The sequence below is a fragment of the Mixophyes fleayi genome, chromosome 5 (assembly GCF_038048845.1).
Source record: "Mixophyes fleayi isolate aMixFle1 chromosome 5, aMixFle1.hap1, whole genome shotgun sequence".
NCBI lineage: Eukaryota > Metazoa > Chordata > Amphibia > Anura > Limnodynastidae > Mixophyes > Mixophyes fleayi.
The window spans coordinates 111,937,324-111,959,918 of NC_134406.1; the positions used below are offsets into that span (position 1 = coordinate 111,937,324).

The following is a 22,595-nucleotide window of genomic DNA, read 5'->3' on the forward strand; positions in this document are numbered from 1 at the left end:
TCATCAATGTTCTGCTTTCTATGCTTCCTACCCTCATTCTGTGTCTGTCTGTCACTGATGCAACCCTGCACTGACGTATTCTTGCAGTCTACATCCTTATTAAACTTAACCAAATGAAGTGCTGCCTGAGTCTCTGATTCTCCTTTTTCTTTAGTGATCGTTACCCCCTTCCCTATGGCCTGAGCTATGAACCAATCCCAATATTCGGGTGGGACTACCAGCCTGTACTTATGATTTGGACGGGACACTGTATACTGTCACCCATCCAACCAAGCACACTCCTCTACCATCCTTGTCTCGTATGCCACTTCTACTAATGCCTGCATGCCTTCTAGAGTTAGATCTAGTAACTGGGCTTGTTGCAGTCCAGACTTATCCTCCTCCTACAGGACTAATCCCCCTGCAGGATAAACTTGGCTAATCACTCTCGGGGCCCTGGATATGGAAAAATTGTCTGCTTGCACCCGGTTGTCACTGCCATGAAGGGGTGGATGCTCTTCCTCTGCCTAGGGCTTACCTTTCCACAGGCATCTTTTCCAACAAAGCAACTCCCAATGTCTTTCCCCAAATCATTGCCACACCCACCACTCAACAACTTCAACTTGTTAAAAATGAATTAGGTTTCTAACTAATTTATGCCCCAATAAATGTACTGAAGTCTGCTGCTTGTGGGTAGGGGCTAATACAGCTCCTACATAAGTCAGAATGGACAATATCTCTTTATGCAGTGTGCGGTTTGAGTATTTGAGAAAAGGATCTTCCAGAATAGTTCTGATGAGGAGGCAGGAAATAAAATTTGGACCTCAGAAGTGGAGACTGTAAACCTTAGTGTCATTGTACAAGGTCAAAACCCTAATTTCTATAGCAAAAGTGCACGTTAGAAAATAAGACGCACTGGTTATGTTTTCTATTTTCTTTAATAAACATTACACAAGTTTCACAGTGTATTTATTACAAAAATTAGATATACTAAGCCCTGGTCTGAGTTGCTTGACTGTCTCAGAAGAGAGCTTTGGAAATATGGGGGTAAATGTATTAACATGCGGGTTCTTCAACACCCGCGAGTTCAGCGTCTGCAGCGATTAAATTTAAAGTGGCGCTGCATTGTAAAGGGAAGCTTCCCTTTACAATGCAGTGCCGCTTTAAATTTAATCGCCGAAGACGCTGAACTCGCGGGTGTTGAAGAACCCGCATGTTAATACATTTACCCCATGGTGTCTGCCTGGAGGAGAGCAAACCATGTTGACGCATAAGTATATTCAGTTTTCTTAACATTATCTTCATTAACTTGCATCCCCTGCATATTGCATCCCCCCCCCATAGAGACTGTACTGTCAGATCCTGCATTGAGCCTTTACTGCCTCTGTGGGAGAAGTAGGTCCCTTCCCAAGGTTTACCAGCCCCACCCTGAACAGTACAAGTGCCTTCCTAGTGGTCCCAACATAATGGAAATGGGTTTACTAATATCCCTCCCTAATTATACTAAGCAAAATGCACAGACATGTTTACAATTATATATTTTATTAAATAAAACATTCCTCAAAACATCTCTTTAGCACTTCATTACAAAAAGTAATCTAATGGGAATAAAATGAAAAAAACATAATATGTGATGCTAACTGCTCACTCAGAGAAACTGAATGAGTGTGTGATCAACTTAGTAGGAAGGTCAATGGCTGCTCAGCCAATCGCAAGTGATTTCCCACGTTAGCTGTTCTTGACGAGGATGACTGTTACATCTTTGCTCTTTATGCATCTATACAGCAGACATAAAATGATAATAATAATAAGCAGCTTCAAAGATCCATCAAACGCATATAAAATGGTTTAATGGATTAATGATTTCAGGTGCCTGGATGCTTAAGAATTGGTAGTTTATATTGTGTTTATTAGAAAAAATGTCTTCTACTGCCATCAATGGATATCTAGTTGATGAGAACAGATCTCTTTACAAAATACTGTTTTGTAAATTTATAGCATAATGTGAGGTCATGTTGCTCATATTGTGACATTTCACAATTAATCAATTAACATTCATTTAGAAATATGAATATGGCATGCAAAATGGTGCTAATTATCATTTCCGTTATGGACTACAGAACTTTCAATATGGCTCATATCAACCAGTACAAAATGATTTACTCCTGAACATTCTAATTTCTTACTGCAATAATTGCTGAAATAATAAATTGATTAAAACAGTTAATTTGTGCAGTAATTAATCATCCCTGGTAATTGCAAATATAAAAGAAGTTGGAATTGGGTGGAAGGGGCCATGTCAAAGTAACTTTGACTACTGCTTACTAATGGGAGTTCGGTAGCTTAAATCTGCTTTCAAAAATTTGCAATACAACATATATGTATTGTTTTATACAATGAGCTGCATTTCATTGTTGGTACAAAGACATTAGACTTATACCGCTTTCATACTGCTGCCCCGGCAATATCCCGGGTTTTTCAAGCCGTGTTTTTGCCGGGGCTCGGAGCGTCCCAGCTCAGAAACACCATTTATACTGCACCTCGGACACGGGAATTTCCCGGGTTGACCCCATTCATACTGAACAAGTCTGTGCCCTGGCAATTTGTGGGAGTCATCACCAGAACAGTTTTCATTGGCTGAAAAATTGTGATGTCATTGAAAGGTGACTGGTTTTTTGACGCATAAAGATAATGCAAAAGTGGGTGGTGATTGTGACAGGCAGACAGCCAATTAGCTTGTTTTCTGTCCATTCATAGTGCAGGCAAACCGGGTCCGACCCGGGAATTACCCCTCGATAAATCCCGGGTTGAAGACCCGGGTTTTTAGACCCGGGATTTTTGACTTGTACCATTCATACTGCACCAAGACCCGGGTCGTTTGAGCTCGCCCCGGCAAAAACCCGGGATTTTGGTGCAGTATGAATGGGGTATAAGGCATTTCATTGTTCATACAAAAATATTAGACTGTATCTTCAACATTCATCATCATTTATTTGTATAGCACCAACAAATTCTGTAGCAGTTTACAATTGGGAACAAGCACAGTAATATAAGAATACTGGATAATACAGACAGACAGAGCGGTATCAGACAAAGCCTGACAGTTTACTTCTCCTGCAATGATGATTTAAATAATATTTTCTATTATCAATGACTGGGTGTGGCATTGGTGTGTGGGTTCAGAACTAAGGGTCTGATTCATTAAGGATCTTAAATGAAGAGGTATCTTATTTCAGTCTCCTGGACAAAACCATGTTACAATGCAAGGGGTGCAAACTAGGTTTCTGTTTTGCACATAAGTTAAATACAAAAGATGGTCACTGACCCCCGTGTTTTGGTTTTGTATTCGGTTTTGGATCTGGATTACCGTCGTGTTTTGGTTTTGGTTTTGCAAAACCTCCCTTGCGTGTTTTGGTTTTGGTTTTGGTTTTGGTTGGTTTTGTTTTGCTATTTGCTAAAATAACATAATTTAGGTATTATTTTGTAACTACATTATTATTAACCTCAGTAACACTAATTTCCAGTCATTTTTTATTCAATTTTGACCACCTCCTATGTCACAATATGATTTTCATACACTTGAAAAGAAAAATTGCTGCAGTTCTTGCCAGTGATAACAAAAAGGCCATTGTCATGCCTGGGCATACGACCAAATATCCAACTCTTAAGTGTGGAATTATTTTTACACCAATCCTGGCAAAAGTTGTCTATCCATTTGTAGCATCTTTAAAGCCACACTCAGTAGAAGTAGGGACCTTAACCATCTGGGATCCTCATCCATGTTTCGTAATTTTTCAGCGAGTTCTTGGAAAACTGTTGGGAAAATCAGAAACTTAGGTTAAAAAAAATAACAACAAGCAGTCCAGCATAATCTACCTCCCTTCTCTCATCTACATCCCAGCACCTGCAATCTTCCCCCCCAACACCTTCATAATCAATATCCCCTGAACCAACAATTGGTAGTTAAACAATCCTTTGCAAGAGGAAGCAAGAATGAAACCTGTCACCCAGTCGCAAAGCGGATAACAGACGCCTTGGGTACTATGCTAGTGTTAGATCCGCGTCCAATGTCCACTATTAGTACAGTTGGTTTAAAACATTTAATTGAGGTGTTCTGTCCCTGTTAGCAAATGTCATTACTATACCATTTTACTAGAAAAGCTAATTCTCTCCTGTATCGGAAAGTTCATAAAAATGTAATTATTGGGCGACAAAATGGCATTCTACCCACTGTACACTTAGCCACAGATATGTGTACAAGCGGAACTGGGCAAACTAAAGATTATATGACTGTGAAAGCCCACTGGGTTGGTCATTCGCCTTCCCCAGCATGGACAGCAGCAGCATGTACCCAGGTACGTCACATTTTTGAGAAGTAGGCTACTCTGTGTATCAGCGGCTTCACTAAGAGGCATACAGCTGACAAGTTGTTCCAAAAACTAAGGGATGTCATTGAAAGATGGCTAATCCTGCTTGGACTCTCCTGAGGATATGTCATTTCTGATTACGACCCTAATATTGGTCAAGCATTACAGCGGGGTTGAATTCCATCACATTTTCTGTTTTGCACACACTATCAATGTGGTGTTACAGAACTTTTTAAAAATGACATGCAGGAGATGCTGTTTGTGGCCAGAAACATTTAGGGTCAATATCTGGTTTCTGCAACAGCATGTAGGAGAATGCAGCAGCAGCAAGAAGACTAGCATTTGAGGGGAATATACTTTAGTCCAGCGAAGTAGTTACCTGTGAAGAAAGTGCAGACACGGTTAGCTTGAGTCAAGTGATTGCCTTAATAATACATTTTGAAAAGGTGCTACAGAAAATTATAGTGTGAAATAAAACCAAGTAAATGTGCTAACTATATTTTAATTGTCGATTAAATACTTAATTTTCTTTGCAAGGATCCCAGACTTATCAACATCTTGTTTGGACGTCTTCTCCTTCAGTTTCTCTGGCAACTGCTTGTTGTAAAAAAAATTGCTTTCCCAAGACACCCAGTGGGGATGCAGATGAGACCGCACAACATTTTGATATTTGCTCTGCTGTAAAAGAATTGCCCAAAAATCGTGACAGCTCTGCCCTAAAATCAACTAGTCATTCCCTTTGGAAGGCCATTATCAGCAATTACATCATACTACACAAACTTCTATGATGGTGGAATGAATTAGTATTGTTTGAGGAAGATTATCACTAAACCCTGCCACCTCTCCTGTTTCGCAGTGAGCTATGGTACAATAAAATGTAACTGCAGATTTAGACCAAGACTGTCAGCCCTATTTTTTCTATTTCAGCAATTACAATTAGCAATGGAGCAATGGAGCTCTTCTCTTTGGGTGTTACCTATATAACGCAGCACAATTTGCCTGCAAAATCTACAGACAAGCCTGCTTTTCTTCCTCTTCATCAATGACTCTTAGCAATTGAGCACTCGTTTTTGGGTGTATATTACACCCAAACATTATTAGTGAAAATTAGGAAAAATACAGTTTAATCCCTGATAGGCCCTCCACCATCCTTTTCATGTTAATAGTAGGATTGGTTGGAGTTATGGTCAAGGTCACACATTTTTATGACAAATCCTTCAAACCAGCCCAGATGTCAAACTGTTGTGGTCTGCCACCTGCGTTATCCCTGCTTGTGTTTGGAAAGTGCAAATTGGTGCCAGAACATCACATGCTAGAACTGCTGCCACTGGTGCCACACTGCTGCCTCTGGTGCAGGACTTACACAATCAACCGCTTCATATTCAGCGCCCTCGTCGGATAACCAAATCTCCCCCACATCCTCTTCTAAAGACAAAGTGTCATCATCACTTGGTGTATCATCGGCTACACTCGGGCTGTTCAGGCACACATTAGCAGAACTGCTGAAAGGGCCCCTCTTTATGGGTACACTAACAGAATGCTCACGATTAGGCATCCCACTGTTGGATGGACTCTCCACAGGGATTGGTGTCATTTCTGATTCAGAGCAAACATTATCCTCTAATGCCTTACTGTTATCATGCAGCTTGGCTTTGACGCGTAACAGTAGTTGTGCACCACTTGTAGGCTCGGTAACATTTTTGGATCTGCCACTAATAGAGAAAGGCGAAGGCCTCATTCTCTCTTTGCCACTGCGTGTGTAGAATGGCATGTTGGCAATTTTTTTTTTATCGGCACTTAACCTTTCCTCAGTTACACTTCTTTTTCGCTTCAACACAGTAAAAAAAAATTTGGGGTGTGTTTTTTTGACTGATTTCAAAACACTGTGTACTTTGACATCGCCTTTCCCAGATGACGTACTGGAAACACTACCATCAGGACTGGTGACAGAACCTGGTTGCTCATTCTGCTCATATGTGGACTGCTTTGAATCCATTCTGAGCCCAAAGCACTTGTAATGCTAAAAATTATTTGGTAGATACTGCTGACAAATATGACTTTTGACAGCCAGAAATATTTATGCACAATTATGGGGGACACCCCAAAAGCACTGGCGAGTGCTAAAAATTATTTGGTAGATACTGCTGACAGATACTAATTTTGACAGCCAGAAATATTTAGGCAAAATAATGGGGGACACCCCAAAAGCACTGGGGAGTGATACAAATTATTTGGTAGATACTGCTGACAGATACTAATTTTGACAGCCAGAAATATTTATGCACAATTATGGGGGACACCCCAAAAGCACTGGGGAGTGATACAAATTATTTGGTAGATACTGCTGACAGATACTAATTTTGGCAGCCAGAAATATTTATGCACAATTATGGGGGACACCCCAAAAGCACTGGGGAGTGCTAAAAATTATTTGGTAGATACTGCTGACAGACCAAAAAGCACTTTGAGTGCCAAATATTGAAAAAAAAAATCCTCTATCCTCCTCTCTTCTCTAGCGATTTTTGTTAGCACAATTGGAATCAGAATATTGTATTCTCTGTCCCTGCTCTAATCAGCCTGTGACTACACCCTGCTCTCTCCCTCTGTCAAATGGCGATGGATTGCTGTGGAGGCAGGTATTTATAATCTTCAAGTTTTGCGAGAACCGAGCCCCGAGATCTGACGACGTCACAATGACGTTCGGCCTCGATTTGGATTCCGAGCGGATACTCGGCTCGGTACTCGGATACCCAAAGTTCGGGTGGGTTCGGTTCTCGGGGAACCAAGCCTGCCCATCTCTATTAAATACTGACTTTTTTTTCATGTAGCACACAAATACTTGATAGCTTATTTGTACACTGAAATTTAAAGTTGATATGTGTGTGCTACATGAAAAAAAAGTCAGTATTTAACTTATGTGCAAAACAGAAACCTAGTTTGCACCCCTTGCATTGTAACATGGTGTTGTCCAGGAGACTGAAATAAGATACCTCTTCATTTAAGATCCTTAATGAATCAGGCCCTAAAATACAAGTGATGAGTGTCGGATATTTTAATGGGTTCAGTGCACTTTGTAGGTCTTCTTGAGAAAGATCCTGATTCTAATGCTCAAACATTGGCCCTTCATTAATAAAATTACAGTAAAACATTTACAAAGTTGTTGTGCCGGTTCTTGGTGATAAAGTTAGAGGAAAAGTGATAGAAGGAAGTTATTTTAGGTCATGCTGGTTGTCAGATTTTCCTCTACCCACTGACATAAGTATTTACCTGAGCTTAAAGGACCCATTAATCTAACATTGTTGACATGTGTAATAGAGCTGCTAACAGCAATCACAAATATGCATATGTAACAGTTCTCACAAGGTTCCAGAATCCCAGATGTACATTTGTTATGTAGCTGAGTTCAAGCTGTTTGGCTCTTTTCTTAGCCATTTTCTGCAAACGCTGGCTAAAAGTGATTGGATGTAGTGCCCTTGAAACTCGATTACTGACAGCAAGTTTGTTGAGTGTAGGAAAATAATTCCCCCATGATGATAGACTTACCTTAATTTTTCTTCCCGTTCTGATTAGCTCTTGAAACTTATAAAAAGAGCAGTTCCTCCCACTGCCTGTCACACATTGCACCATCTAATCCAGCATTATGGTCACTGTTCTCAACTGTTTCCCTCTTTCTGCATTCACTTGCTGGGCTGAACTGAGCAGGCACACACTTGGTCTGCTCAATACTTCCTGCATTCTGTTGATTGGCTAATTGCCTGTCAGCTCTGTTTATTTAAAGCACCTGCTTCTCTACCAAGTTGCCAGATCTTCAGGTCTACTCTCCTGTTTAGATGTCCTGTTCCCTGGCTCCTGTTTGCTGCCTGTTCTCTGTAGTCTACAGCACATCTATCCGCAGATCACCACAGCCTTTGTGACTACTCCACTATCCTGTGGTAACGCTCTGCAGATTATCGCTACCTGTTCTCTGAGTCTCAAGCATATCTATCCGCAGGTCATCACATCCTCTGTGTCTACTCCACTATCCTGTGGTAATGCTCTGCAGATTATTGTTACCTGTTCTCTGAGTCTCCAGCACATCAATCTGCAGACCATCACAACCTCTGAGTCTACTCCACTATCCTCGTGGTAAACGCTCTGCCGGTTATTGCTACCATCGCTACCAGCCTCCTGTGTTAATCAGCACACTGTTCTACTGTCTCCTAATCTCTCAGCCTTCCTGGTACTCCTCATCCAAAGCATCTTCAGTTATAGTCCTGGTTCTCTTTACAGTTTCGCTCATCACCTCCTAGAAGAACCGCAACCTGCGGTCAAGGGGCTGTGAAGACCAAGCACCCTTGTGGGAGCGTCTGGTGAAAACCTCCCACTCTGTTAGACTCCTCGCCCTGTAGGAGGTAGTGCCAACGTGAGCTGACTGTGCGGGTACTCCTCTGACCTTACTGGTTGTAAGATCTGGACACAAAATGGATCTTGATTGAGAACATCCGCAAAGGACATACTGCAGCACTTTGTGGGAAGAGTTGAGCAGTAAGATGCTGCTCAGGTTCAACTACTTCAATGTCTTCAAGCGTTAATTGCCCGTGTAGATAACTTGCAAGTCGCTCCTCCGCAAGCTACGTCTCCCAATTCTGAGGCCCAACCGCCTGATGCACCCGCTTCTTCACCGAGACTGCCAACTCCTCAAAAGTTTGCTGGTATTCAGAAATGTTGTCGAGGGTTCCTCAACCAGTGCTCAATTCACTTTGGCGATCATGGTATCCTGATTACATCCTTGGATCAACATCCACTATCTGGTCTCTTGTTCTGCACATGTGCAAATCAACTACCCTCTCTTATGACCTCTTACCTGTTCCCATTGGTCCTGGCATTTTGGACCGCTATTCAAACCTCTCATTTCCTTCTGTCCGATGCCTGTTCTTCGAGTTACTTACTCTCAGTAAGGATCTGGCTTCCTTCGGTCCGACTCACCTGCTGTTTTTCTGTATGATCGTCCTCGGATCAGCTGAGCTACTCTCCGCTGCTGCCTCTATTAGAACTGCCTCTACACCTGTATTCACCAGCCATGTTCTGAGTTACCATCTTCGGATCAGCTAAGTTCTATTCCGCTACTTTTATTGGAAATGCCGCTGTACCAGTGACTCACCTGCTGCTGCTCGGAATACCAAATTCAGCTCAGCTAAGTTCCTCTCCACTACTGCTTCTATTTGAACTACCGCTGTACCAGTAATTTTGCTTTTTTGATTTCAAGTGCTGTTTTTGTTTAAAGTGTGAAGTTAGATCCAGTAAGGATTGCTGTGCTGTGCTGAGAGAGTGATATAGTTTGGGGAATTATTCTGTGTGTTTATTAAGTGTCCCTTTTTTCTTTTCTTTTCTCTTTTTTTTTTTTTTTCCTTCTCTCTGTTAGAGCTAGTGGGTGTGGTTTAATTGCATAGTTGATAGAGCTGGTTAGTGCAAGCTCTATTTAACAAGAGGTAGCAAGCGATTTGATTGAGCTTGTGATTTCACTGCTTTTTTTATTTCAAGTGCTGTTTTTGTTTAAAGTGTGGAGTTAGATCCAGTAAGGATTTGAATCCAGGAAGGGGTTTAATCTGGTAAGTGGCTAGCGAAGGCTAGTACTCAAGTTCACTGTAGGCTATAAGAAGTTAGGTTAGCCATAATAAGATGAGTAGTAGCAGGCTTGATGATCTCACTCAATGCATATCTTGTCATATGTATGCACACTTGGAGCAAGTGTTCCAAGGTTTATACCTCTGTGAGAAATGTGAGCAATTGGTCTCTTTGGAAGCCCAGGTAACTGATCTAAAGCAGACCATTGCAACATTGAGAGACATTGCCAAACTGGAGCAGAGTATACAGCTCACCGTTGATGCATTAGCTGAGCAGGGTGGAGCGGAGACAGAGGAGGATGCACAGGTAGGCAGCTGGGTAACAGTTACTAGGGGCAGCAGAGGGAGGAAGAGGCAGGCCAGTTTTGAGCTAAGCAATCCCAGCAGATTTGCCAGATTGGATGAAGATACTGTGGAAGGCAGTTCAGAATTGGTAGAGTTGGATGAGACTGCTTCATCTAGCAACCAGGGGAATGGTCTCTCCAGCATAGAGGGGACAAAAGTTACTCAGGGACCCAGGCAGATTGTGGTGGTAGGGGATTCAATTATTAGGAAGGTAGATAGGGCAATCTGTTACCGGGACCGTGCATGCCGAACAGTGTGTTGTCTCCCGCGTGCTCGGGCTCGGCATATTGCGGATCGGGTGGACAGATTGTTGGGAGGGGCTGGGAATGACCCAGCAGTTTTGGTGTATGTTGGCACCAATGACCGAGTTAGAGGAAGAAGGGGCGTCCTAAAGAATGATTTCAGGGACATAGGTCGCAAACTTAAGGCAAGGACATCCAAGGTAGTATTTTCGGAAATACTACCTGTGCCACGCGCTACTCCAGGGAGGCAGCGGGAGATTAGGGAGGTTAATGCGTGGCTAAAAGATTGGTGTAGGAAGGAGGGTTTTGGATTCTTAGAGCACTGGGCTGATTTCTCGGTCAGTTGCCATCTTTATTGTTGTGATGGATTGCACCTGAATGAGGAGGGGGCTGCAGTGCTAGGGGAGAGGATGGTTAGAAGGTTGGAGGAGATTTTAAACTAGGCTCCGGGGGGGAGGGGCAAGCAAGTATTTATGGGATAGACATTAAGAGTAGTAAGGAGGAATTTAACAAGAGTCAAGGGGGTGGAGAGGGGGGAAAGAAAAGCATAGCTGATAAGGAATGGCCCTTTTTGAAGCAGAAAGAAATACCTAAGGGAGGCAATAGACTTAAGTGTATGCTTGCAAATGCAAGAAGCCTGACAGGTAAAATGGGTGAGTTAGAACTAGTAGCAATGAATGAGCAGTATGATATTATAGGTATTACGGAGACCTGGTGGGATGATACACATGACTGGGCAGTCAACTTGGAAGGCTATTCTCTCTTCAGGAGGGATAGGGTAAATAAAAGGGGAGGAGGAGTATGTCTTTATATTAAGTCAGAATTAAAACCAAGTATTCAGGAAGTTATATACGAGAATATTGGTGATAATATAGAGGCATTGTGGGTGGAAATATCCAGCGGAGGAAAAAGTTCAGAGAAGTTGCTGATAGGGATATGCTATAAACCGCCAGATATTAGTACGATTGAGGAAGCCCAACTTCTACAGCAAATTGAAAAGGCTACACAACTAGGTCAAATTTTAATAATGGGGGATTTTAATTATCCGGACATTGATTGGAGTACTGAGACCTGCGGTACAGCTAGGGGAAATAGGTTTCTGAGCACGCTAAAAGACCATTACATGTCCCAATTAGTAGAGGAACCAACTAGGAACCGAACTATACTGGACCTAGTAAACACCAAACAATGTAGACGTAATATCAAATATTCAAGTAAAGGAGCACTTTGGAAACAGTGATCATAATATGGTCTCATTTGAAATTAGTTTCCAGAAACAATGGTATAAGGGATCAACTAGGACTTTAAACTTTAGAAAGGAAAATTTTAATATGCTAAAGGAGTCTATAAAGAGCATAAACTGGGACAAACCCTTTGAAGCAAAAAATACGGAAGAAATGTGGGCTGTCTATAAAATGTTGTTGGAAACATACACATATAAGTTCATTCCTATGGGAAATAAATGTAAAAGAATTAAGTCTAAACCACATTGGCTAAATAAAAAGGTAAGGGAAGAAATGCAAAGGAAGAAGCGTGCATTTAAATTGTTTGAGTCTGAAGGGTCAGAGGAGTCCTTCCGTAGGTACAAGGAATGTAATAAAACATGCAAAAAGGAAATTAGATTGGCTAAATTAGAAAATGAAAGGCACGTTGCAAAAGAAAGCAAGACAAACCCCAAAAAGTTTTTTAAGTATATAAATGGCAAAAGGATTAAAAAAGATAATATAGGACCCCTAAGAAGTGAGATGGGTGAATTGATAAATGATAGCTAAGGAAAAAGCAGAGGTATTAAACACGTTCTTTTCTTCAGTATTTACTAGAGAGGAACAAATGGCAGGAGTACTACATAAAAATGGAAATGAAACCATGCCATTAATTAATACTTGGTTGTCAGAGGAAGAAGTCCAAAGGCGATGGAAGAATATTAAGATAAATAAAGCTCCAGGTCCAGATGGCATACACTCAAGGGTCCTTATGGAGTTAAACTCGGAAATAGCTAGACCGCTATTCTTAATTTTCAGAGATTCAATCTCATCAGGCTCAGTACCAAGGGATTGGCGAATAGCAGATGTGATGCCGTTGTTTAAAAAGGGGACGAGATCACAACCAGAGAATTATAGACCTGTAAGCCTGACATCAATAGTGGGGAAACTACTGGAAGGTATTTTAAGGGATAGTATTCAGGATTACTTGGTACGCAATAAAATTATTAGTGGGAATCAACATGGATTTGTGAGGGATAGGTCATGTCAAACTAATCTAATTAGTTTCTACTAGGAAGTTAGTGGGAACTTAGACCAGGGCAGGACAGTAGATGTGGTCTACTTAGATTTTGCAAAGGCCTTTGATACAGTGCCACACAAGAGGTTGGTTTACAAAATAAGGGAACTGGGTCTAGGAATCAAAATTTGTACTTGGATCGAAAACTGGTTAGAGAATAGGGAACAGAGAGTTGTGATAAATGGAACATTTTCTAATTGGTCAAAAGTCTTAAGTGGAGTACCTCAAGGTTCCGTGCTGGGACCACTCCTTTTTAATATATTTATTAATGACCTTGGTGATGGTTTAGAGAGTAAAGTTTCTATTTTTGCAGATGACACTAAACTCTGTAAGGTAATAAAATCAGAGCAAGATGTAGCTTCTCTACAGAGGGACTTAAATAAACTGGAGGATTGGGCGGCTAAATGGAATATGAGGTTTAACACAGATAAATGTAAGGTTATGCATTCAGGGATCAAAAACAAGAACGCAATCTATAAATTAAATGGAATTAATTTAGGAGTATCTATAATGGAAAAGGATTTGGGAGTGCTCGTAGACAGTAGACTTAGCAATAGTGCTCAATGTCAAGCAGCAGCTGCAAGGGCAAACAAAGTATTGGCATGCATAAAAAGGGGCATAGATGCAAGGGAAGACAGTGTAATTTTGCCACTGTATAAAGCGTTGGTAAGACCTCATCTTGAATATACAGTACAGTTCTGGGCACCACTCTATAAAAAAGATAATTTGGAACTAGAAAGGGTTCAGAGAAGGGCGAGAAAATTGATAAAGGGTATGGAGTCATTAAGTTATGAGGAAAGGTTAGCCAGTTTAGGCATGTTTACTTTAGAAAAGAGGCGTCTAAGGGGAGATATGATTACTATGTACAAATACATTAGGGGTCAATACTGAGAGCTTTCATGGGAACTTTTTACCTCCAAGGACCATACACAGGACATGTGGTCATCCCCTAAGGTTAGAGGAGAGGAAATTTCACAACCAGCAAAGGAAGGGGTTCTTTACAGTAAGGGCAGTCAAGATATGGAATTCATTGCCAGGGAGGGTTGTGATGGTAGATTCAATAGATATGTTTAAGAAAGGTTTAGACAAATTTTTAGCGGAAAGGTGTATCCAGGGATACGACCGTTAATTTAAAATGAAGGATAGTAGTGGATAAAAGGTAAAAATAGGACTGCAATATCGAGTCTGGGGGGATTTTCACAATTGAAACAGATTGGCGGTTGCTTACTCTGGATTAGTTTCAAATATAAGTGCAGGATCGCAGGAGATCCAAAATAGGTTGAACTTGATGGACTGGTGTCTTTTTTAAACCTCATCAACTATGTTACTATGTTACTATGTAGTAATTCACCTGCTGTTGCTCTGAGTTACCATCTACGGATCAGCTAAGTTCTACTTCACTACTGCCTCTATTTAAACTGTCGCTGTACCAGTAATTCACCTGCACTCACTCTGAGTTACCCTCTACGGATCAGCTAAGTTCTACTACACTACTGCTTCTATTTGAACTACCGCTGTACCAGTAATTTACCTGCTGTTGCTCTGAGTTACTATCTAAGGATCAGCTAAGTTCTATTCCGCTACTGCCTCTATTAAACTGCCGCTGTACCAGTAATTCACCTGCTGTTGCTCTGAGTTACCATCTACGGATCCGCTAAGTTCTACTCCACTACTGTCTCTATTTGAACTGCCTCTGTACCAGCAATTCACCTGCATTCGCTCTGAGTTACCCTATACGGATCAGCTAAGTTCTACTCCACTACTGCTTCTATTTGAACTACCGCTGTACCAGTAATTCACCTGCTGTTGCTCTGAGTTACCAGCTACGGATCAGCTAAGTTCTATTTCACTACTGCCTCTATTGAACTGCCGCTGTACCAGTAATTCACCTGCTGTTTTTTTGCGTTACCATCTACGGAATGAGCTAAGTTCTACTCCACTACTGCTTTTTTTTGAACCGCCACTGTACCAGTAATTCAACTGCTGTTGCTCTGAGTTGCCATCTACGGATAAGCTAGTTCTATTCCACTACTGCCTCTATTTGAACTTCCACTGTACCAGTAACTCACCTGCTGTTGCTCGAGTTACCATCTACGGATCAGCTAGTTCTTTTCTAATATCTTCGCTACTCAACCGCTGCTCTGCATTACTATGAGACCGGCTTCCCTGCCACTACTTCCAGTACTTCTCTGACTTACCATCACTGCTTCTCTGTATCAGGTTCCGCCTATTACTCTGCCAACACTCATTCGAGGAATTGTGACCTGCTGGATAGGGGCAGCAAAATCCATACCCTTTTGCTGGGGTCACTGGCGAACACCACCTACCCGTTAGACTCCGCGCCCCTGAATGAGCCATATCATTTGGCAGTTACAAGGGATCCACTAAATATCCATTGGATTTGTGACAATAGACTGTTCGGGTACTCCTCTGACCCTACTGGTTTTGACACTACCTCATCTCAGGTGACACATTACCAGGGAAGGCAAAGATGAGTATATTGCCTTGTCTCTTGGCCTCTAATACCACTTCACACTGCTGCCCTGGCAATATCCCGTGTTCAGGATATTGGTGGGTGACAGTGCAGGACATCCCAGCAGATTCCCGGGTAGACCTTGTTCACACTGAACATGGGTCTGGCCGGGTCTCCCTGGCAACATCACAAGAGGAGCTTTGATTGGCTCTTCTTGTGATTTTTTTTTTTTTAACTTTTCAATTGCTTTTGGTGAGACCCGGGTTTTTCAACCCGGGTCTCACCATTCAGACTGAAGGCTACCCTCCAAAAGACCCGGGTCTAATTCCTGGGTCATCCAACCTGGACACATGCTTAGGCAATAACCCGGGTTTTTGAGGCAGTGTAAACAGGGTACAACTGACTGTCCAGTGCTCCAGTCACTGGCTGCAATCTGCAATCATGGCTTTTTGGGAAGACACACAAAGCAACAAGAGTCATCTACTTGTAATGTTAATATAGTTGATATATTTCACACAAAACTTAGAAGTTTTATTTTGTGATTAGGTCATATTCACAGACACGTTTTTAAAATGCAAGGCTATATATCGAAGGCTGTATATAACTGAGCTGTATACACATGAAATAACTGGAGACTTGATTGACAGATATGCATTTTTTTGTGTTTTGGTTGATTCATACACAGTGTTAGTGCAACAGTAATTTAAATTACAAACTTTTAACTGTATTTCAACCCACACTGACACTGTCAAAAGGCTTTAGGAGAAATTTCATTGCCTGCATTGATGTGTGGTGGTAATACTTATCTTTTTAATCAAGCTGAATCAGAATGTTAGGCCAATATTAAAGAATGCACTTTTACTTGGTTTCAGTCAAAAATGTATTTTGGGGTTTACTGGTCTTTTCAGGCAAACTAAGCAAAACTAAGGACAACTAAACATGCTATACAGAATAGTAAGGAAGTTAAATGTTATGGGCCTGATTCATTACGGAAAGTAAGGCACAAAAGCAGTAAGTTTGCGCTTGGACAAACCTTGTTACTATGCAAGTGGTGCAAATTAGTTTATTATTTTGATGTTTTTTTCATGTAGCACACAAATACTTGATAGCTTTATTTTGACTCTGAAATTTAAAGTTGAATTAGGACATGCCCTACCCCAACTATAAATCTGCCATCACATTTTAATGTACCGCCCCCTCCAATGCAATATGGTTTTGCCAAGGTGCAAAATTACTTCTTTTTTTGCTTTACTTTCCTTACTGATTTAGGCCCTATATGTCATTTTCTTTACAAGAAATTATTAAAATATGTATTATATATACTCTAATCAGACAAACATTTTATTGCCTAGGTGCATTTTTAATTCCATATGGAATAGCTCTTATCTTGGAAGGATTACCCTTATTTCATCTAGAACTGGCAATTGGACAACGCTTAAGAAGAGGAAGCATAGGCGTGTGGAAAACAATTTCACCATACCTTGGAGGAGTTGGTATGGATTCAGTGTTGTGATTATTTCTCTTGCTGTAGTAGTCATATTCATCCTGGTATAATCAGCATTTTAGTATGGAATGTTATTCGCTTAGTTATGAAACAAAACCCAGTACTATGCTCCTAATCCACTAATCCAGCTGGGAACGAAAAAATGGTTCCAGAGAAAAGTGGCGTAAGTTATATAAGATAGCTGCATATAGAGGTACAGACAAGGAAAAATGAATGAAATTTCAGATGATTTATTTGTAGATGGTCATTCCCAACTGGAGAATTCAAGCAGTAACTCGGTAGCCCCTAGAAATTATCCATCATCATCATCATCACCATTTATTTATATAGCGCCACTAATTCCGCAACGCTGTACAGAGAACTCACTCACATCAGTCCCTGCCCCATTGGAGCTTACAGTCTAAATTTACTAACATAGACAAACACTCACACATAGACACAGACAGACAGCAAGGGAGAGACTAGGGTCAATTTTGATAGCAGCCAATTAACCTACCAGTATGTTTTTGGAGTATAGGAGGAAACCGGCGCACCCAGAGGAAACCCACGCAAACACAGGGAGAACATACAAACTCCATACAGATAAGGCCATGGTTGGGAATCGAACTCATGACCCCAGTGTTGTGAGGCAGAAGTGCTAACCACTAGGCCACTGTTCTTAGAGAGGCAGGTAGAATGAAAATGCACTACCTGATTTTTTTCCAATATTCAATACCCATCAACACAAGGTTATAGCTCTACTCAGTGAAATTCTACACTGGTAATGCTGAGGTTAGGTTGCACAGGAAGCAGAAAGCCAGAATTGATTATGCTTTAGATAATCCAATACTTCCTGGGAGTGCCTACATGCAGTGATTACATACAGTGCCATTCCAGGCTTGGTGTCACTTGGTGATTATCTTTTGCCCCTCTCCATTCAGCAGTGGACAAATTTATACACAGCTAGCTGTGGCAGGTAGAGAGGAGAATAACCAAGAGGGCAGCTGAATAACAGTTTTAAGAAAAAATTACTCTAAATCACCTCCATTGCTGTCATCTTTGGGAAGCCACCTGTCTAGTGCAGTAGTTTATTCCTAAATGTCACCTCCAGAGCACACCTAACCCCCCATGCTTTTCCCTAAATGCAGTACTTTTTAATGGTCTCTAAAAGCAATGCTATAAGCAGTACTAAAGTTGGGTCACATGAAAATGTGACCCAGCACAGGACTCTCTTTTTAGTATTTCTCAATACCACTCTATTAGCCGGATCGCCCTGATGTGGCGGGTGGTTTTAAAAATATTTGCAAATGTTTGTAACTAATATTCCTGCATTTTAAATACAACTAGAATATCAACCTTTTTACTTGCTCACAGAACCATGATGGGGGATTTTCTGTGTGTATTTCATACTAGATAGTCCCTCCTTTTCTAGCTATTATTTCTTATGGTGATATGTCCATATGTCTTTATGTCCAAAAGTGTCCTGCTGCACATTAGATCAAAATTAAGATTGTGGGCATTTCAAGAAGTCATTTTGTTTTTCATTTTTTTAGAAACAAAAAATAAATTCTATTTCAGAAGTCCAAAACAAGGGTGCTAAGTGTAACTTTGTTCCTTACAAACAGCCACAGGGTTTGGGTGGGGTAGTCAAAATGTTCAGCAAACTGAAACATGGGGAGCTTCAGCCATTTCTAAATATATTATAATTAAACTATGAGTCAGGGATCCTGCTCTACTCATGTGAATCTTATTTTTGCTCATTAATCTAACATAAATTTTGTATCTTTTGTTTTGCAGGTATTGCTTCAATGCTTGTTTCTTTTCTGGTTGGAGTGTATTATAACACTATTATAGCATGGATTTTGTGGTATTTCTTCAATTCGTTTCAAGACCCACTTCCTTGGAATTATTGCCCAACAAATTCCAATGGAACAGGTATTACCAATGTTTATTATGTTCTCAGATGTATTTTTCTGACCATTCTGAATCATGCTTTGGCTCAAAAAATATGTGTCACTCCCTTTGCATAGGTATGTTTAGTATGTTTTATTCGTATTTTTTTAGGTAGCGATGTTAATTATTATTTATTATCTATTTTTGTGTTTTATGTGGTCTCCCATTGGAATATGTGCCACTATTAATATCTATTTTTATGTTTATGTGTACAATAATAGATATTATTTCACTTGTTTATTTATAGATTGATATTGTTAGAGCAGGTATATAGTTGTTATATTCTTGTATATTTAGTGTTTTATTGCTCTATTACAATGTATATTGAGATTATTTAGATAGAATAACCCATGAATTTATCCACAATCTTATTATTGTGTTTATTTATCTGTTTTTTCTTTTTTTCTTTTTTTCAATAATTATTGTTTGTTGAGAAACTTGAGCCTTTCCTCTTTTATATATACGTATATACTTCTTTTCTTTATGTGTTTTATTAATTATGTTACTTATCATTCAACTGTTTATTAGTACCCATACACATTTATATATGGACAATTTATAGTCCATGGTATATCAAGGTATTGCTTTCTATATGTGTGTATGTGGGCAGTAGTATATTTTTCAGATTTGTTTACCTTGGTAACCGTGACAACAGATTCTTCTAGCCGCAACTTAATCATGCTTCTAGTAAGCATTAATGGGAACCTTATGTGATTGGTGGTCGGACATCATGGGACTATTGGTTGGATTATTGGTGTGTTTTGACCTTAATGACCACGATAGATCGCTATTTAAAGTACTCTGCTTTGGAACTTAGCCATAACTATGATGAAACGGCTTGATAAGAGCCGAGAAACGCATCATGTCGTCAGCAATCTTTGTTGATGAGGAGTACATCTTGGATAGCCCCGGGGTTAGTTCTATCTCAAGCAGCTATACTACCAGCAGCTCCTGGAGCGACATTCATCACAATTAAATCTGGAGCTTGGAGAAATGGATAAGTACCATCTCTTTTGATTGGAAAGTGTTTCTCAGTAACACCCTGTTTTTCTGCTGTAATTCAAGATTGGATGCACACGCAGCTGTGCTGTTTGGGTGTTCCAGCCTCAGTATCATTTCCTTGGTTGTCCTGTTCCCCGTTACTATATTAGAATCACAGCACTTTCACGAACTGTGCTAATTTCTTGCAAGTGGTTCCTGATTGTTTACAATCATTTGTATGGAGCTGGACTCAAATAATATGATCTACATTGCTATATAATCTGCCTCATTCCACCAATTTAGATTTATTTTTATTTATTTTTTAATTGTGAATATTATTTTCATGTTTATTGTATATTTATTTAAGGTGACATAGTACCCAATGTTTTAAAAAATACATTCCGTTGTCTTTAAGTTTAGCGCTTTCTTTTTTGCTTTTTCCATATCTTGTTATACAGGTTCCAGAGCCTGTTACGAGAGCTGCAATTAAACCAACTGTATGAATTTTTTTTTTCTTTTTAAGGTTACTTAGCGCCCATTTCATTCTTTGCATAGGTATTTGTTTGTATTGAAAATTAGAGATTACTAATGCTTGCTCACAACCATTACAGAAGAAGTAATTGAGAAATAGGGGGCATGGCCTAACCAGCTATGGAGTAAGACGTGTACTTCATAGCTCTCCTACTACATCCCATCAATTATCCTGTTATCCTACCTCTGTGGCCTCCAAATTACGATATATTGTGGCGCTCAGCCTCCGGCTGTTTATTCCTGATTTTCTCCGTCATCTAGGGCATAGATCACCTCCCGAGTGGGGCGGCAAGGGAGAGGCCTGCTGTGTATAACTGATCCCTGTAAGGCCGACTGAGCTATGGAAGATGGAGTGTGTGGATGGTGAGTTCCTCTTCACTTGGGCTGGGGAAACTAACGGTGGAATATTCGGACATAGATCTCCCACCCTGGCTGACTGGTAGTGCCACCAGAGGACTCACCGCTTCCCCCCCCTCCAAAACGAACTACAAGTCATTGCAGTGTATACTTCCTTTATGTACCTGAGTTAGCTCAGTTAATTTTCACTGGCGGAATTATACAACACATACCCGATAATTGTTCACACCTGTTTGCCTGACTTTGGGGGGGAAAAAAAATTGAACCTGCATAGTAACTGCCACTTGCCACCATTTCGAGGCCATATATATTTGTCTCCTACATCTGGCACAAGTCCTCCTGTATACCTCCCTATATGCCAACATCTACTCATTAACAGCTAAGTGTTTGGGCACCTAAATGTTCTCCTTCTGAGACTTTACAGCAACAAATCGGTTGAGATTAAGGGAAGGGAAAATTGAACCTGAATAATAACAGCCATTTGCTACCATTTTGAAGCCATACATATTTGTCTCCTACATCTGGCACAAATCCTCCTGTATACCTCCCTATATGCCTTATATATCTCCTATACATGTTAAAAATAGAGATGACTCCTCCTTGTCATTCTTTTACTACTGCACATCTATATTCAAGGATATTCGATTGCTCAAACTTGTAGCAAAATCACCTGTTCAAGACTGTGGAGATACATCACTGACAATAAGGATATTTACTTGTTGGCTAGCATTTACCTGATCTGCTGGAAGAAACTTTTCCAGTTTACCAAATATGCATAAATATTGGTTAAATGTGAAATACTATTGTATAAAAGCACACAATACTAATACAACACTGAGGTCTGTTGCTCGGAACCCATTCTTGTGACAGGCACAGGATATCATACATACATCACGGTAGTCTATACACCGGAATATACTCTGTTACCAAACACAATAATATATACTTACAGCACCGGGGTCTGTAAATTGGGACTTGTTCACTGTATTCACTTCACAAATTTGTACCTACAACACAGGGGTTTGTTGTCTGGGACTTATTGTTATACACCGTTAGAGGTAGCCTGCAACACTGCATTTGAAAAAGTGATTTGGCACCACAGCGCAGCCTTGGGATTTGTAACATGGGTAAGCCAAACCACTCTACTGTGACAATGGCTAAAATGGAGAAAAATGCTTGAAAAACCAATTCATCTCAGAGCTCCAGGAAGAATTCTTCACCACCCCTTGTCTCTCAATATTCCCTGCCTCCTGCAGAAGTGGATGCTGCAATGTAGACTGATCTCCCATCCCTCCATCAGGTCCTGTTGGCCATCACATCCTCAGAGAAGTGGGTATGGACAAGATTGGTGAGATCCAGGCCGACCTCTTGTTAATACATCATGACCTTCAGAAGATACGGGAGAGAGTGGCAGAGGAGGAACATAGACTCTCTAATCTTGAGGATTCTACTGCCCCCCTTCGTGGTGAGATTTCCGATCTGACTGCTCAGATTGGCCAATGCAGTATTAAGATGGATGGGAAGGCAGGCTTCGTCGCAACAATCTTCGATTTGTTGGGCTGCCAGAAAGAGTGGAAATTGCCAACCCTGAATTATTTCTAGAAAGCTGACTCATAAAAGAATTCGACAGGGAAGCATTCTCCCAACACATCACTGTGGAAAGGGCTCATCAGCTGCCTCACCTCAGTCCCCACAGCCAGGTGCCCGAGCTTGCACCTTCATTGCCAAGCTGATGCACTTTAAAGACCGAGATGTAATCCTTCGGATGACCAGACAGCAACGCCCCCTACAGTTTGGAAATAAAACGATAATGGTATTTCCAGACTTTGTGGTGGAGGTTCAAAAAGTTTGCTCACAGTTCACCTCAATCAAGAAAAATCTGCAGGAACACCAGCTCTCTTATGCTATGCTATTTCCCTCCAGGCTCAGGATCACAGTGGATGGCAAGTCCCATTTCTTTACTACTCCGCGAGAGGCAGATGTCTTCCTTAAAAGACGTTT

General features: G+C 40.7%; 1 protein-coding gene across 1 annotated transcript in view; it reads left to right on the forward strand.

Annotated features, from left to right (window-relative positions):
- LOC142159470 (sodium-dependent neutral amino acid transporter B(0)AT3-like) overlaps positions 1-22,595 on the forward strand; it is a 124,559-nt gene that overhangs the window by 14,065 nt on the left and 87,899 nt on the right. The window contains exons 3-4 of the mRNA XM_075214370.1: positions 16,642-16,782; positions 18,570-18,707. Of these exons, the coding sequence (XP_075070471.1) occupies positions 16,642-16,782; positions 18,570-18,707 (279 nt within the window). The remainder of the gene's footprint in view (positions 1-16,641; positions 16,783-18,569; positions 18,708-22,595) is intronic.